The following is a 19,932-nucleotide window of genomic DNA, read 5'->3' as shown; positions in this document are numbered from 1 at the left end:
TATGTCCTCACTGGCATGTTCGCAATCGATTCCCTCAATTGAATTGCATCAGATTGAATACCCTCCTATCTTAAAGGAAAACCACCAGTTAAAGAAATAAATCTACTAAGAAGAGCAGTATGTATATAGGACAATGCCTGGATACAAATAATGTCTTGTTTTCCGTCGTAATACCAGGAACATATTTACTACAATCGTCTTAATAGCAGTGGTTTCTACCGGGACCATGGCCATGAACTGAATGTACATTAATAGAAAGGAATCTATTTAGCTTGTTTAATTAATATATAGTGTTAAAGTAGCAATTACAAATCTTTCTAAGTCAGTGTTTACATTAGGCAGAGACCATTTTGCCCTGTATTTATTTAAGCTTTAAATTATTAGACTTATATGCCAATATACCCATACCAAAATTCGAGACGAGAACGTTGGTCGCACTCCGAATTGTACATCCTTAACATAGGTGTTTTTTCAATTTTTGTGTATTAGATATTTAATTGATGCAGAGCTCAAAATGCCTTCATCAAAATGACAATTCCATTGGCTATATACATGTATATATATGGGTGGGTTTTGTTTGCATTCACGACTTTAAAGATATGCCATGGTTGACATTTGCAGTCTCTTTACAAGGCAATCTCTGGAATTCGGTAAGGTAGTCATAAGCTAACAGAAAAAAAATCAAAATGTTTCAGAAAATATGACAAGAAAAAGAGAAGAAAACGTCATTAAATGAAGTAATAGCACTAATTATCAAAAAGGTTTTACGGTTGACGTAATAGCATTACTAATCAGAAAGGTTTCACGGTTGACGTAATAACATTACTAATCAGAAAGGTTTCACGGTTGACGTAATAGCATTACTGATCAGAAAGGTTTCACGGTTGACGTAATAGCATTACTAATCAGAAAGGTTTCACGGTTGACGTAATAGCATTACTAATCAGAAAGGTTTCACGGTTGACGTAATAGCATTACTAATCAGAAAGGTTTCACGGTTGACGTAATAGCATTACTTAACAGAAAGGTTTCACGGTTGACGTAATAGCATTACTAAACAGAAAGGTTTCACGGTTGACGTAATAGCTTTACTAATCAGAAAGATTTCACGGTTGACGTAATAGTCATGTCACAATCTCAATTTGTTTGCTAAATCAGTTTACTTCTCAGAATACGATTAGTACACTAAATAAGCTTATGTAATATACAGTTGGCTTGAATAAATAGATAATAAAATGCCGCAAGCCGTCTCTAACATGACGACAACTCATTCGTATATATACTGTTCAAAATGTATTCAATCTGAAACATCAGTGATTTAACAAACTCATCAGCAACTCATGCGTCTTGAATTAAGACACGCATTGTACTGTTAGGGGAGTTGATAGAGGTTCGTTTAGCTGTTAAAACCGAGACAGCAAAGGAATCAGTCTAGATTTATTTAAATCAAACTGAATTTTATGAATCCTTTGATAATTCTGTATTAATGAATTGCTTTTGTATGTGATCTTTTAAAACAATATTTTTGAAATTCAACATATTAGTTGATGAAATTTGTATTGGATTTCAGTTAGACGGTTGATTTATCCATGTATAAGTTCTAATATTCGTTATGCATGCCACGTAACGAGACTGATGAATAAACAAAATTACGTTGCGATGCGTGCGATCATGAGACAACAGCATTTTATGGCTTCGAAATCAGCACATATCGGTCAGTTTCGGAAAGTTTATTGTTATCAAGTTTTCCAGAGGTGACCGAGATATGGCGATTACAAAGCTTCGGTTCATGTCGTCCTGCCTGAAGTATAAAGTACCAGAAACATGGCAACATTTATATCTAAATTAACCTGCAGAGACTATTCCGTGTAATGCATATGATTTATTCACAGGAATTGCAGTTATTACTATAAACATAAAGGTTAAACAATATCTGGTATGTCTTATTGTATCTACAGTAGAAAGCCAGCCATTTGGATACATCAAGACAGTATGTAGGTGACTGACAGGTCGACTACAGACCCGCAACCCTCTACAAGGGTGTTAGACCCCTCATCAGTCAATGCTGGTCTTGTGTTGATTGTAAACAGTCGTTTACACCGCACTTGTCTTTTTAACAATTACCAAACAATATTCACTATCATAACGTTCTTAATAGGAATGACACGTCAATTATCCTTACAGTATTAAACTTGTATGGGGAGAGAGCAGACACCTCGCCGCCTCAGCCAATACAATGGATGTTGGTTACAGCCATGAGTGCTCTACTGATACCTGCCAACAACATCTTCATACCGATCACAAACAGGTTATAGACCTCACTCAACGTACTGGTATTAATATATGATCAAGTAGCTACTTTCTTACTCTTGTTACACAAATGAGATTGGCAAAAGACGACTGGTGTCACTGGGAACAAATAAAGGAAACACTAGCATTGGTAATAGCTAATGGACATCGGTTATTGAATGAGTTCATCAGGATGTCGTTTAACTCAATTGAAATTGTCAAGTTGATGAAAATGTTGATGTGTTATTTTTTCTTGTTGAAAGCAAGAATACAATTACCTAGTGAGATGCATTTTAAGACTGAGAAATATTTGAAGTGTGTTGATATGTTGGCAGTTTAAAAATATTAACGTTTTGTTTATTATTAAATTTGTTTCTATCACGTTAACAACGATCAGCATCAGAAATTGCTATAATGCCATTACTTTATTCAGTTACCGTACGAATGTATATTCGGAGCGACGAGGCTAGAACGACAGCTAAACCACCTACAAAGTCAGAATTACAGCTATGTACATTGCTACAGTACATGTACAAATTCCATTCTAATATTATAGTTTTCAGGGAAACTTGATATAACTAAAATAAAATGATTTAAAACCGGAAGAATACATTACCAGCTGGGACGGCTTACTACTAAGCTGTACAATAAGCGTGACGATTTCAATTTAACAACCGTGAACTTTCCCTTTCTACATAGTAACTCCCTTGATTCTTCAACTTACAGTGCTTACATACTGAAGTCTACTTGGCGTTCAGTACTTTTTTCATAATGAGAACTAAAAGATTAAATTGAACAAGCATTTAAATTATGATAAGCTGGCTCCATTCGATAAGCTACTCAGCTTCATTCAACTTTGTCCTTCCTACACTCATGATCCGGATTAACAAATTTAATCTACGCAAATGAAATGATAACTAAGTAAAGCAAATGAGAGGAGAAACAATAGAAAATAGCTAAAACAAACTATTGCTGACTGTTTAATTTGTTAATGTATATAAAAAGGGACGGAATAGCCTCCAAAACTTACTCATTTCACCAAAACTTACTTATTTTATCAAGACTTACATATTTCACCGAAACAGCTTATTTCATTGGCTGATGTTTAATATTTAAATTAAGTTGACCTAACAAAAAAATCGTGTTTTTAAATTGAGCATTTTCCTCTAGATCTGCTATTTTGTTTTATATACGGTGGATAAAAACACTTAAGAAATACACAGTTTTCACCGGTGTAATAACTGACCGTGAAGATTTGTCGGTTGTAGAATGTGAACACCTAATGCCTGGCTACTGAGCTGTTTGCCAATACTCACAGATATAAGAATAGACGGTTCGGTCGAACATAGCCCGAGTGTTCATTTCATCTCATTTCATCATATTTTATTGACTTTATATATGTCAATTGGATTGGACATCAGGCTAGTCCTATGTAAGTCCTTTCCAAACTTATTTACAAACATTACATATATTCTGTCATAACAATCCAATTAAACAGTGCAGGGGAGATAACTCCAATTTAGCTGTGAAATTAACATTTTCAACTTTTGTTTAATCATTTTCTGTTTATGTTTTAGATATTAATAATTAAATAAATCATGTATATTTATTGACAACCAATCCTACATAAAATCCAAGGGATACAGGCCCAAAAGAGTGTTGGAGTGAAAGTTTATTAACAGATAAAATCTTAATGCTACGCAAAAATAGGACAAACGTAAATAATACGGCCATAAAACCTGTACGTGTAATTATTAACCAACATGCTTCTCATTGCAAATCAGCGCGTGTTATTAAATCTGATGTCTGTTCTTTATCTTGGCTATACTAAACACATGCAGCTGTACGGGATACACTTATAGTACATTTCCTATATAAAGATAACACTGAAATATGTCCTACAATCAACGTCTAACGACAAAACATAAAATTATAAAAAGTGGCAAATACCATTTAACAAACGAGAGGTGTTGATATTATTTAGAACTCTGTTTAACACGTTCGTATTGGTCGCCGTATTAGAAAAAAAACTGTTTGCTTAAATAACGCAAGCCGTTTTGTAGGTAAACTTAACTTAGAAAAGGGGCAATTTACTTATAATTGATAATTCTCCTGATTGCTTTATTTTAAATAGTTAAGTGTAACATAATTGCTTGAACAAAAACAGATCTTGACGGAGTGTAATCACGCTAATAAAACCGTTTCTTGATAATTAGTAAGGATTTCCATTAACTTCTCCGACCGGTAATCTGGCTATTTGTTGTTCTGATTAAATTGGCATTCGTATGGATGGAATTATTTATAGAGCGTCATCAATTAGATTTTCACTGTACATTTTGTACCGGTACAGGTACGCCCCCTCCACTTACATTATTTTATAGGTAGACGGAGAGCATATGTTGTACAGATAAGCGTATTACCACGAAAGATAAGGACCTCTCTAAAGAAACAGACATTATCTCCCTCGAAGGTAAGACATATAACATTATTCAAAAGAATTACAGAAATGAAAAAAAGAACACAACGGTAACTCACAAGAGTGGCAGCATGACCGTAGCTGACGGTGCTGTGTCGTTTCTTAAGATCACAATCACACGTCTATGGCCTAAATAATTATTCAATCTTTCTTAAGTTGGTAGACTCTTTTTCAATTCTATGAGCCTTCACAATCATACAACGTTGGGATACAGATGGCAGGGTCGCGGTAACCTTAGACAGTCAATCATAGCTATTCTTCTCCTCAGTTTATCAGATTTGATTCAACAGAACAGAGGCCAATAGAAAAAAGTATAACACAAGCGTAAAATACTAAAAAGACTTCGTTCCGGCAGTGTGTGGGCGTTTCATGTAAAAGTTAACGTACTGAAAGTTAATAGTTGAATTTCTGTTATGCATTGTAATCCCAAAATAGAATTTTACTTTATACAACTTGCTTTAATCTAACTTTTAAATACACACGTATTCTGTCGTCGAGTAATGAATTTCTTCGAGATACGCGAGATACAGATAATCAATGGAACCATATTAGGTAGTCGTTACAAACGAGGTAACTGTCGCTGTGTTACATACGGGTAATTGTAATTGTATTACATACGGGTGCCTGTAGCTGTATGATATACCGATAACTGTAATTGTATTACATACGGGTAAGTGTCGCTGTATTGCATACGGGTAAGTGTCGCTGTATTGCATACGGGTAAGTGTCGCTGTATTGCATACGGGTAAGTGTCGCTGTATTGCATACGGGTAAGTGTCGCTGTATTGCATACGGGTAAGTGTCGCTGTATTGCATACGGGTAAGTGTCGCTGTATTGCATACGGGTAAGTGTCGCTGTATTGCATACGGGTAAGTGTCGCTGTATTGCATACGGGTAAGTGTCGCTGTATTGCATACGGGTAACTGTCGCTGTATTACATACGGGTATCTGTCGCTGCAATACCTACGGGTAACTGTTGTTTAGGGGATAGTACGTTGTTTTGAGTGGCTATACTGGCGATTAGAACATGAAATTTGGGTTTGAACTTGAGACCGATAGGTCGAGAGTTTAAACCAAATTTCATGTTCTAATCAACAGTATAGTCACTCAAAACAGCGTACTATCCCCATTCTAACACACCTTAACAAATATACTACGCTAATATGTTTAGACACATTGAATTTCCTTGTACAAAAGTACGTAGTAAAGTATTTTGTGACCTGAACTGGCGACGTGTCATTCTGCAGCGGACTGACCAATCGGCAAGAAGCTTTCAAACTCGGTCATTTGGCCCCGCCCATACTGGCGAGCGCTCGATCTGTATGTTGACGAGGCGGAATATTTGGATTGATCGTAAACGTCCTGTTACTAAAGTTTATACGACACATTTGGATTAATATTAACCAAGTTCTTACATTTCCATGTCAGTATGCATACCAATATTTGCTTACCGACAAAATCGGTGATTATTTGTATAGATTTGTGAAGAGTTTTGTGTAAATTCATACGACACATGTGAAATGTTTCATTTGATTTCGGATCTAACTAGATGCCTTCACGCCGATGGAACTAATTTAACGTTTCAGTAATAAATGGAGGTTAGAACAAGGAATGTGTATTTTTTTACTTTTTAATTCATTTAACAAATACATTTCATCGGTCGTTTCTGTTCTGTTGCCTACTAGCCTGTATCAGCGGGATTTCGCTAAGAGGCGAGCTTGACGCCATATTGTTTTGGTTAAAACGGGGCGTGGCTGGAGCGCGATTGGAAGAGCTTAACACGATTGATCATGATACTATCGCAGATGAGAACATGGTCCGTATCCAATCAAAACACGTGTTACAAATGAATCATGTTAGAATGTATTATATACGGGTAACTTTTGCTGAATTACATACGCGTAACTCTCGCTGTATTACATACGGGTAACTCTCGCTATATTACATACGGGTAACTCTCCCTGTATTACATACGGGTAACTCTCGCTGTATTACGTACCGGTAACTATCGCTGCATTGTGTGGCGTAACTGTTGCTGTATCCTATACGGGTATCTGTTGCTGATAAACACCCAGGCATGTATCGCTTTATGTATATCACTGTACACAAAATTAATGGTGTGGTAGTTTTCGAAAGAATTGTCAGAATGGTGTACACATCTAATACACTTGCTCAGGGTGCCATACCAAGTATATGTACGTTTACCATTGCAGTCTTCTGAAGCACAGAGGCGTCTCAGTACTAGCAAATATGTTTAGTAGCATTTTCACATACATAATCTGTTTTCAAAACTATGTTATTTCGTGTGGTCAAAATATCTTTATGGGTTGGGACTGATGTTTACTTACTAAGATTAATATGGACAAATCAAAGGGACAAGACCCAATTTAATAAATACATTATTTGGGGGAGGGAGATAAAATGCAATTAAAATCGACATGCGGAACTAAGTGTCTACAAGTTGCCAGGATGGATTTAACTAACATGTAAGCTTCGCTCATCGCTTTTATACTTGTGCTACAGAAAACCCATCCAAAACACTCGAGGGTAACTCTTTCTGTAATACAGAAACGTTACCTCACACGTCGGGCGAACACGGTTTCATTACAAGAATGTAAATTGCCTTCAGAAATGATTGAATACACATACAAACTGTACATTTTTGTCCCTGTTGCTGTTAAATATGAGACTTTCCGTGAGCATTTAAAATAAATAAAATCACGCACGAAAAGCTTATATATTCTTGGAGAATGTATTTGGACTGTCGACTGCCAGGGATGTATTGTCTGTTAAATAAACAAATCAAATACACTGGAATGGCTCCAGATATGTTAAAAGTCAAAATGCGCCCAATGGTCCAAACTAAATCAAATAGTAGGTTTTCCTCTTAAATTGTCTGTCTGTAACCTGTATAAGTCACTAGGCAGTGCGCTATGGTAACCATGCACCTCTATTAGTTACTAATAACAGGAATTACCGATTGTGTATGCTTCAGTTACTAATTACAGAAATGACGAGGTTTAACATTTCAAATATTTATAACAATTGTACATAAATGGAAGAGTTTATGTTTAAACTATCAATGACAAGAATAACGAGGTTTGATACATCAGATATTAATTACAGAAATGGCCGGGTACTAATGACATAAATGAAAAGGCTTTATACCTCAATAACTAAATACAGAAATGAAAATGCTTTATCCATTAGCAACTAATTACAGAAATGAAGTGGGCTTTTTCCAGCAAACACGTGTTATGCAGTCTAGTTAGCAACGATAACTCTGAAAAGAAGTGTGTGATATGTGTATGATATTGTTTAGTTTTATTTCTTGTTTTACTTTGTTGTAACAATGTATATTACTCATATTGCTTTGAAGCCAGTTTGAGCTTCCTGTTACCGTTTGTGTTTTCGTGGTTTGCTAAATACAGACAACGGCAGGTAGAGTATGAAGCAATGCATTCCAGCGGATGGTACATGCAATCTGTATATATGTTCTCCAACAATGATTGTATCCACATAGAGGCGGCACGTAGCCAATGACATAACACCATCTATGAATATGTATATATGTAAATGTCAAACTGGTATTTGATTTAATCCCTAAATTCTGTGTGTATTACATCAGATTTACAACAAATCGCACGATATGCCGGAAAGTTCGAATGTCAGAGACTACGAGAATATAAACGTATATACGTTCAATGTATATTTATAGAACTTATATATATATATATATATTCAAAGGCTGATTTGCCGTGCCATCCTGCTTACCCTAATAGCAGGCCTTCGGGACTATCCTGTGGATAAATTGAAGGAGGCATGGAGACCAATGTGATGGACACGTTAAATGCATTTGTCATGAGATGTCACGTATTACTTAACCACACGCCAATAAAGCATAAGCCGTCGATGATGTACGATTACTGGGAGAGTAGGGCTCTCTCAACACCTCACACCCCTATAATTACCCATACAGAAAAGCTTTCTTCAATACTGGCCATTTAGAATCCACGTCTACTGGCGGGCAATATCTATAACACATAGTTCATTGCACCTAGTAAAGTGCTTCGCAATTCATTTCTATTGCACGAAACCCTATAGATAAGTACAATGTATGCCCGAAGATACTATGTATGTATGTCGGTGAGTCCAAACATAAATAACATAGCCCCGTGACATTTACTGTTTTAGACAATTTGGAAATGTAGACCAAGCCGATTTATTAGGAAATATCTCATTGTAAAATAGAAATATCACAAAAGGAATAGAAATTTAATTGGTCACTGTAAACTATTTTTTACTTACGTACTTCTGTCTAAGATATTTTCAATAGATAGGTACAGTATTACTTTAAGTAATCACCTTTTGAGCAAGTTCATTTGAAATTCTGTAAACATACGCTAGGACAGTAAATCTAGGCTCCAGAGCAGAGCTGGGACATTATCCTATTGAGACCCTTATAAACACTTAAGCATGTGGCTATTTAAGTAGATTACTACAAGATTCAGACAATTTAAACCCTTTGATAAAGGAGGCTTATCAATTAAATAAACCTTTATATGAAAATGGCACATATACCTGGTTTCGTTATTTTAATGATATAACATTAAACAATGATTTATATCAAATTATACAGGATCCTGACGCAGTGTACAAGAATTACCAACTCAAAATTAAAACCAAGAAAAATATAAAAAAAAGAAATATGAGATAAGATTCATAAATAAACTGAAAAAAAGATAAACTAGAGTAATAAAGTATTCATGAATAAAGACTTAAAGATGGAGTATGTCCCTGAAAAATACAATGTACAATGTACCTTAACATTAACAGTAGTAATTTAAGGAAAATGTTTACTACATTTCGTTTATGTGAACACAAGCTTGGGCTAGCCATGGGGCGTCTCAAAAGTATACCAAGAGACCAGATGCTCTGTACAAATTGTGGTGTGTTAGAAAATAAAGTACACTTCTTTTTTCACTGTTCCCTTAATGAATCTTCCAGAAACGAAGGTTTCCAAAAAGTATTCCTAATCACAACGATGTTACAGTGTATCTTAGATACCAATTATTTGACCTCAATAGTATCTACAACCAACTCGCAGTTTATACTGGACTCTTGCTTATTCATTAAACAGTCTCTAGAACTGAGGAGAGTGGGCTTGCTGTCAGTATAAAGTATAGACTTTTAGCTAAAAATGTTTAAATCAAATTTTCTATTTGAAGCTACATATGTATGTTAATTTTGTTCATGTTAATGTATATTAGAAATATACGCAATCACTTTGCGACTTTTCTACATGTACATGCATGTCTATGTATGTATTTCACAGTGTTTTATCATTTTGCCTTCAAACTACAAATGTGCAAATAATTGTTTCGTATTTGAATTTGTATTTACAGGGACATTTACCTCTTAAAGCATGCCGAGTGTGAGTCCAAGATGCCAGATAATGGGATCTTTAAACATTACATCGGGGACTTGCTGCCCCCCAACCCCCCCCCCCCCGCCCTTTTTTTTATTGCCTTTGTGATAACTGCAGAACTGTTCAAATTGATATCAGTAATTAAACAACCCACAGCATAGTCGCTCACCACTCCTATTTTACCGAGGAAGCGGTGCATGTGTTACGCACATGGAAACACGAAAACCTCTGGCTTGGATCCGAATACTATCGGATCTCAAAAACAACATATATAATTAATAACCGGTTATCTGAAATATCATTTTTGACATGTTCTCTACATGAAGTAAGTACCGTATGCTCGGTTTTTGTCTCCAACAAATAGACCCTGCTATCACTCACATAAATAAAGTATTTAATATAATGATTAATAAATCATTATGGTGGCCATAAGCTTGCCTGTAGTCTTCATAAAACTGTTTTTTTCAGGAACCAGACGCCTTATGTAACACTGCAACGCCGTAGTTTTTGGACACAGATATGCTACTATCAAGAAAAGAAAGTTCTATATCGAAAAATCGAAATCGTCATATGTGTCCTACGGTTTAGTAGTAAGCCGCCCCTGATAGTCATATTGTAAGAAAATATCGAGGAAAGCGGCTAAAGTTGAAGATTCTACAGTGTCATTGATTCAATGTACATAAGCGTACATGTATATACGATCGACGTGATCAACGGTTTTCTTAATTGTGATAACGTATCGTCCATATATCTGAAATTAAATTGAAGGACTTGGTAAGGTTTTTGTTTCGACTTCTGATAAACTCTTCAATAAATTCAGCCTCATGCAGAAACAAATCGGCCAAATAAGAACCACAGTTTATTCCGACATCTTGCCACCGAAATCAACAAAGGTATTATGAACAAGGAACTAACTGTTCTCACAATGTTATGCTCGGTATATTTCCAATTTTGTATTAATTCATCATAAACATGACAACCTGATCTATTGACAGAGATTTTTGAGTCAGGTGGTATGTGAACTTCTAAGCTGTTAAAAGCCTGTATGGTTCAATTTCTCTTAAAGAAAAACAATGGTATTGTTGTCATTTTTCAAATAGATGGCTAGTTATCTGAATTCTGCAGTATCTACAAATTACGACGACAATTATGTATGAACGTGCAGTGACCAGTGAAATATCAGGAAATATTTATAAAAAGAAAAACCCACATTTATCTTGAAGGTATACGAAGTATTTTATAATTACACGTGATGATATAAGGTACTCTATCGATTTTACATTGACCAATCAGAACCGGAATTTCCTTTTCCTGCTTTCAAAGCTGCAGATGTTCTGTTAAGCTGCATTGAAGCCACAGCTAAAAAAGTAGCTGTTTTTGTACAACTTTGGCTTGGCAAATACATTAAGTAATCAACATTAATACTGCATATAATTGATAACTTTTCTTTTCTTTTTGTAAGCGAAACGGTAGAATGGCATTGAATCGCACATTCAAAACGCAATAATATTTTCGTCACTGCACTTTCAAAAATATAATTAACAGAACATCCAATGGTTTCCTGTTGAATGCTAAATGTATTTCACTGATGTCACCTCCATTTTGTATATTTTTACGACTTGGAAAAGAATTCTGCCATACTCGTTAAATAAATATTGTATTCAAAAGAAAACTATCAAATATACCGCACCTATTTTATGGATTGCAGAATTTATGTTTTTATTTTGCATATACCGTCTGAAATAGAGCTGTAGTCGCCAACTACATGTACCATGTGTCGTCAGCAACACTTTTACCGAAAATCGACGTAGTAGTTCACACGATTTAAGCAGTGTTTATGTAGAAAGATTCTTAGAAATATAGGCACGAACCAATTCATTTAAACAAATGTTATCATAACTTTTCTTAACAGGACGTCATGTTTCCACATTTCAGGCTAATAAACGTAAAATATAGAATTTACATATTTTAATCAAACATGTTTTATTCACATGGAATAGTCAAAGAGATTGGGCACAGTTTCTTACAATTTACTAGGCCCTCTCGCAACAATACAATATACAACTAGTACAAATATCACGTGATAACAAACAATTTAATACATTTTGCACATAATAGCTGACATGTTAAAAAGAAAGAGAAAGGAAAGGGAGTGAGGAAAGCAGAGAAAATGGGGATAAGAAAAGTGATCTGGTGCATTGGTTGTCCACTAAATTTTTCAAACCTTTTTGTAGATTTTATATAAGACTACACAGCGAGAATGATATGTATATTAGTTTGAAATGGAAGATCAGCATCTATGATATAATATATACAGGAAATCAACATTATTGTATGTTAACCCTTTTTTTTATATATTCTTCAGAGAATACGAAATACGAATTGGGTATACTTCTTTGTCAATGCGCTAGAACAACATATTCTGCAAACATTTATTAAATTCATAAAACAAGTAGAGTTGTAGTGAACATAGGTTGGAAACTGAACCGCATATTCCGTCTTTGCATATTGCAGAGTTATCTTCTCTTGCGAGCAGGTATTGATTGTTACGTCACTTGTTTGTGAGAGTAACGTCATCAATTTTCGAGAAAACGAAGTAATTTTCTCACACAAACCAATGACGTAACAATCAATACCTGCTCCCAAGAGAAAATAACTCTGCAATACGCAAAGACGGAATAGCGACTGCCATGACGGTTCCTGTTTCGCCTAATGATATTATAACTGTCACATTAGATTAAAGATAGTGATTTTACCTTAATAAGGCCCGAAACAAAAATAGCATACAGGTAGTTGAAACTCCGTCTATGATCACGAATATTTATTTCCTCCGAAAGCTCTAGTTTATGATTCACAACAGTACAAATCAAAGCGGCTAGAAATGCAATGTTAACTAATAACTCTTTCTCTCACAGTTAGAGTTATACACATATCTACATACAATATATTTAATGCATGCCATCATATGCTCGTTTCTGTTTTGATTTCAGTAAACATACTTGCTGCGTTATGGACGGGCCTTCACATGACATCATTGGTAGGCCTTTGCTTGACTACTATCACGTGACATCATTGGTAGGCCTTCACTCGACTTTTATCACATGACATCATTGGTAGGTCTTTGCTTGACTACTATAACATGACAACATTGGTAGGCCTTCACTCGACTTTTATCACATGACAACATTGGTAGGACATCACTAAACAAAAGACACATGACAACATCGGTAGGCCTTCACTAAACTACTATCACATGACAACATTGGTAGGCCTTTGCGGTTTTCACCAGACTACATACTGACACAAACGAATCTGCGAGAGTGCTCTGATACAGATCTGTCATGGTTTAAAACACTCAATTACACCTGATTGAGATTAGAATACAGCATGTTTATCTTACGAGGTTTTCTCTTTGGAAACTAGGATAACACATTATTTAAGGTTATATTAAGTATTTAATTTAACTTTATCGTAACCGTAAGATGCTTCATCTGTAATTGGAGCAATGGTTCATGATGGTATACTCTGTCGGAATCCGTGTTTACAGTATCAGTTCCATTCATTTACGGAATCTGTCGCCAACAGTAGTCCCTTTAAGCATTGAAATGTTACCAGATGCTGTATACAGTCGATATGAATGCAATTTGGGTGACAGATAGATAGAATGTCACCCGTTAGGACATAACATCTATTTTGAAGTGATGCGGCGCTGAACGGTCTCGATTATTTCCTCGGAAACGCTTATGTTTCCATCGACTGGAATATTACGTTATTTTCGGAAGCATAGATATTCGGAAATTGTAATTAAAGTGGTCCTTTCAGTAGCTGATAACGATTCCAAGGACATTTCGTTGAAACAGATTCCATGTCTAATCGGTCAGATTAGCATCGCTAGCATTTTGAGTAATGGATGACATCACTGAAGAACCAAAACACTTAAAAGATATTTATCCACATTCTAAAACCTTGTCGATACCCTCGACTTTTACAAGGTTTTATAAATGCTTAATTTTAATGTTGTGCTTATTCACTGATGTTATGCATAATTCAAAATCTCGAAACCGAGCTCCTGTGTGATGACGTTGACAAACTTGGTAATTTCGTATCTTGAATGGCGCTTACAATAATTTTGTGGTACCTACACATCTTATAATAAATTTATATTGTCATAATTTGTAAAGATGCTTTATTTTTTGCGATGACCTACATTGCTAAATGCTAACGAACCCAGAAAGTTCTTTGACTATATGCCTATTGATCCCGAAAGAATCTGGTTACCATGTTTGTTTACCTAGGACACCTGGAGCTGTATTCCTACACTGACCGAATCACTATAAATTGCAGTATACAGTCTCATATACTGGAATTCGGTTTACTAACAACATATAGGCTATGCAACACAGAATGTAAATATAAGTTATTATTCATGAACTTCAGATCTACTATCAACCAGTTTTAGTTAACAATGTTATTTGGACGTTTAATTAAATCTTTTCTATGTGATTTGTACTATTTATCACATAATGTACTGTCTTATCCAGTGAATATGCCCATGCCATAATTTTGCCTATTAACCCATGTAATATAACTTTGTATAAATCTACGTCATAACTACATTACAACATAAATAAATTCAAATAATTTCATTTATGAATGAATGCCAATGTTCTCTGCCTGAGCTGCACCAACGTTATGCCTAATAAAAATATCTTTTACATGCATAAACAAACTAATATGAATAAAAGTTAAATAAACCGTCATGTATGCGCCACCTGGTGCATACGTAGTAACTCGTAGTTATTCTCCCTGACTATGCCTATCAGCCCTGTGATTCGTTGTAAGTTTCAACTGTTTCAATTGTGACGTCACACCTAGCACAAGTACATGACGTCACAGACTTACAAACTTGAGTAAAAATGACAGCTTTTTACATTTCAAGGTTGTATGAAAAATGTCGTTTTACACGAATAAATCCCTCAAATCTTGATTAATCTTGATTACACCCGTTTTCATTTCATACGAAATTTATGAAACTCGTCACGTACTTTTCATTTTAGCACGCCAGAGTCTCGCTTAATTGCGAAATTCTTAGACTCGTTTTATAAATCTCATATGAAATGGAAACTCATGTAAGATCCTTTATATACATAATTGCGTGTTAGTCATAAGAAAAGTACCTGTAATATTCAACGTTTGTTTGTATGTTCCATTTAGTCTATATCATTACTGCAAGATGAAACGAATGAAAGAAAAAAAAAACATTTTTACTGCTCGGGTTGAATCCGGGGCCAATCGATTCCTGATATATATTTATATATAATTCATGAAGAACGAAATTTACAAAATCTAAAAAGAAAACATATTTTACTCTGGGAACATTGGGGACCATTAGGAATACATAGCAAATATACTTTTGGATTAGGCTAAATATTAAATTCCACAAGTACATTCAGGTAATTGAGACTTCAATTGTATCGATTTGAAAAAAAATCAGGGAGTTGGAGAAAAGTATATGCTGTATTTTATAATTTTCATTACCTTGATTTTTGACCGCCATTGTAGGAAATCCCGGAAATGATCACTGTTTCCGGGGGAAGTTCGTTTCCATAGTAAAATCCCCACAATGGAATATGTGACGGAGAGTATAATAAGCGGAATGACGTAAGTAAACAAAAGCACGAAGATGGTGTAGACCCTGCGGGAGTCAAGAGAGGGCCATACCTCGTTACATATAAGGGTCTGTTTACCTAGGTAGTGACCCCGAGCCACACCCAACTGAACTGACGCCAGACCAATCGACGCTATCCATATCAATGATAACACATATTTTGCACGTTTTTGCGTGAAACGTAAACGTAAAGGAAATGTCACTACCAAGAATCTATCGATACCAATGGCCATGTTCGTAAAAACACTTGATGCCACAGACAGTAATTGGACAAACAAAACGATAGGACACATGGGCGCTGAAAATATCCATGTTTGAAAAATAGCATCCGCAAAAGTAAATGGCATACAGAATATTGCCATGAGTAGGTCGGCGACCGCCAGGTTGATGAGAAACGGACGTAAGTCTGTCCGGGAACGCTTACCCCGTGCAAAAACAATGACCGCCAAAGCATTTCCGATAACTGACAATAATGTGGTTACAGCGTATAAAGTAGTCAATCCAACTATTGAGTCCTTGGTTAAATTTAAATTGGAATCCTCTGTCTTTCCTTGCGAATTATTCCTAGAAAATAAATTTATGGCAGTTGTGTTATACAGTTCATCCATTGTCCAAAGAACCGTCTGACAACTAAATTATTAGATGTGGAATGTGTCCGTGAGAGTACGCATAGTGGATCGATGCTGGCCAATACAAATGACCACACGGTCCACGCACATGCCTTTTCATTGATACCGTTATAAACCTGCCAATTACATTTATAATCGTGAAACTGGCGTTATTACAGCAACGCGTATTTGTACGCCCCGCGTCGGCATCGACAAACTCGTGATAGTCATGTCACAGCAGCGGTCTGCTAGCTTACTGATACTGTACGAATGGACCCTTTAACTCGCCAGGTATCCATTCCGCCTTCCGTTCATCTCGCGCTTCATGTACTGAACAAACAACAGTGACTGGCGCACGCGACTAAGATATCCTGATCGCCGTGTACAGGAAATCACACTACAAGTGCGCGATTTATCTCGCGCATCTCGACGCTGTTACCTTGTGGCACCAGAACCAGTGTGTCTTTACTAAAAAAATGTCTGACTCCCAAGGTAGACTTAAACACTCTCAGAATGGTACAGGTTTACACAGGTTTCGCCTATTTAATGGTAACGGTATCTCTTTATCAGAACATGCTTTGCAATTACGCACAATAAAACCAAACAATTGGCAGAAAGTAATAAATGAACCGTTTTGTTCCAATGGATAGTAGTCTGGCAGATATTTCTGTTCACGTAAATTCTTAATTATACAGACATTGTATGTAATGGTACATTATGTTTAAACATATTTTACTGCTTTTAAGCTTTTAGACAAATTGGTTCTTTTAATCTGTTGAAGCAATAAAAACTATGTTTTTATCTAAAAACAATGTACAAGTACACACAATATCTACATGATAAGCAAAATATTACTGTACATTTAATGTAGGAAATTGGTGTTCACGTAAACTATCATATACAAATTATTGTCGAATATTAATGTTGACGTAGATTATTTTTCATATCAACATTGTATATACTTGTATTAACTAGGTATAGTAAGTCGAAAATATTTTTTCAGATATATATCAATCCTTCAATCTTTTAACTGATATAGATAATAAGCGTTCATGTAAAATAATCAAAACATGAACCTTTATGAATGTTTTTAATGGACATCGAGATAATGTCGGCTATTAGTGTTCATGTAGAGTTTCAGTGATACATCTTGCATACTTGTGATAACTCTATATAATATAAAATATAAATGTTCACGTGAATTATTTGTGAAAAGATATGTAATAATTATAATTGCAATATATTTTGTCAAACAATATTGTTGAAGTATATCATTCATTCTCAAGAACTTGTTCATATATTCTTAATGACTTTATGCAATTATGCATGAATGTATTATCTTTATATTTTCTATCAATATACCAAGCTTGAGCCTATACTCTTCGAAGTGAAAGACAGATAGCTTTTCCTGTTAAGATAGTGCATGTGGTCGCAACTGCTGCCATTTAGACAAAGACTTACCGACTCATGTTTGGAATGTATTCAGAGCCAACAGCAAAGATTCTACTTCTATTTTCAATCTCATGAATAGTTTGTTCAATGGCACCAACCATGCTCATTATCTCTGCCTCGAGGCTAAATATATCATAATGAACTAACCTAAATATCCCTGCTCTGATCGACCTGAGATGGGAGATACTATCACACGGCTTAGTGATGCAGATGGGAGAAGATTTGAGAAAGTTTTGAAAGGGAAGAACCCGCGAGGTGTTGCAGATGAGTTATAGTTGAGAGTAATGTATGTGAAGGAACCGGAATCACGATACCCTACACGTATCATTTTGTCAGATCTTGAAATGTTTCCAACACCACAGAAAATTGTTTGAAAAGAGTCAGTTAGATTCTTCCTATCGATATGTAAACATACGCACCAACGAGCACACACGCGAGGAAGATAGAACTAGGTCAAGGATTAATACATGTCAACAATCTAGGAAACTGTTGGTACTTTTGGTCTTCCTCAAATAACTTAGTTTTCTTTGTGTATGGTCCAGCTTGCTGAAGTGGTCAGAATCAGCTTGAAGTCGTATATCTTGGCAGTTTTCTAAAATTCAATCTGTTTGCATCAGTTTGCGTTTATGAGAAGGCAGTCTCCGTCCAGTGTTTCATTAATAAAAATGTATGAACTGCTTCGCATTCAAATGCATTTAATTTGCATTTTTACGGGAGATGGGTGTCACCGGGATAAAAAAAAAAAAAAAGGAAAAGTACAAGGTTAAGGGTGTGTCTGAGTGTTGTCTTTTTCTGAAATACCAATGATATTCATCTTTCCTCTTTTGGAATGATAAGGTATATGAACGATATAAATATCCGTTATAGATAATTAATTCCCATCGTCTCTTTTGACACCACTTGAAGGCGGACTCTGGTCGTGCGGCATTCAAAGTCCTACATGTATAATTAACAAAGAAGTGTAAGGTTATAGAGTGGCATTGGCCCACTAATGTTAATGCACATATGTTTCTTTTCGTACGAGAGAGTATCTTGAATTTGACTCTTTTTTCCTATGTAATATTTTCTTGAACTTACACAAGAAATTTACGCAATTATATTTCCTAATGTGTATCTAGCTTTTCAGGTTGTCACATAACACAGAATGTATACTCAAGTTTTATTAGTCTAACTGTGAACATGGCATATGAAGCCAGACCGATGCTGATTGAAAAGCCTGAAGCCAATTTGAGGAAGAACGGAACTACAATGTAGTACATTTCCTGCAAAGCTGTCAAATGTCTAATGTCTAAAACCTTTACATTTAGTAACTTCTCAATCAATTTTAGCGTTAGAGAGTGACATTTTCTAGGTCAGGAAGCCTGTGTAACTCTGACAACACGGTAACCATGGGCTGCACATTGTTCTCCTCACAACCACCTATTTGATATGGTTTCTGTTAGATAATTATCCTCTTCGACTGGTCGACCTTTACTGAGAGTGTATCACTATAATGAGAACAGCCAATTTTATATATGCTTGGTATGTAGACAGAAATTGGTCCACGTGTCAAATGTAATCGATGTTTAAACGAGTTTTTAATAAATCGGTCACAAAGTAACATTTGGGTATCTACAAAGATATATTGCCAATACGTGTTTGTTGTTAATCAGTCGACAACTATCATGTTGGTGACTTCCACTTTTTAAGCACCCCTGCTCTGATCTACTGCAAATGTCACGTTTACGTATGAGCATATTCAGGTGGATGTGTTATCAAAAACCTAGGTACCGAGACGCGGTAGGGGGCTGATAGAACAGAACACGCCGTAAATCTTGTGAAACCTTTCTACCAAACGGAAACTAAAGAGTTACTCTACGGGGAGCTAACTCTATCAATCATCGTAATATAAAGTTATGAAAAATGCGACGACAGGCATAACGTATAACTCATCATATTAATACGGCAGAGTTGCCTAGGTCATTAACCCATTTTTTAACCGCCTGTCTGACACATATCAGAGTCTGTTCG

The 19,932-nt window shown here is 35.6% G+C and overlaps 1 protein-coding gene across 2 annotated transcripts in view; it reads right to left on the bottom strand.

Moving 5' to 3' along the window:
• LOC110452795 (neuropeptide Y receptor type 5-like) overlaps positions 1 to 16,813 on the bottom strand; it is a 35,906-nt gene extending 19,093 nt beyond the window's left edge. The window contains exon 1 of one of the 2 annotated variants that reach the window (XM_021501471.1): positions 15,733 to 16,813. In XM_021501471.1, the coding sequence (XP_021357146.1) occupies positions 15,733 to 16,470 (738 nt within the window). In that variant the 5' untranslated portion in view covers positions 16,471 to 16,813. Of the gene's footprint in view, positions 1 to 13,193; positions 13,266 to 15,732 lie in introns of those variants that run through there. The other variant, XM_021501473.1, reaches the window with a different exon arrangement.
• Positions 16,814 to 19,932: the final 3,119 nt, after the last annotated feature.

The sequence above is a fragment of the Mizuhopecten yessoensis genome, unplaced genomic scaffold (assembly GCF_002113885.1).
Source record: "Mizuhopecten yessoensis strain PY_sf001 unplaced genomic scaffold, ASM211388v2 scaffold6891, whole genome shotgun sequence".
NCBI lineage: Eukaryota > Metazoa > Mollusca > Bivalvia > Pectinida > Pectinidae > Mizuhopecten > Mizuhopecten yessoensis.
Note: the sequence above shows the minus strand (reverse complement) of the source record. Positions and strands in the feature narration are given on the sequence as shown.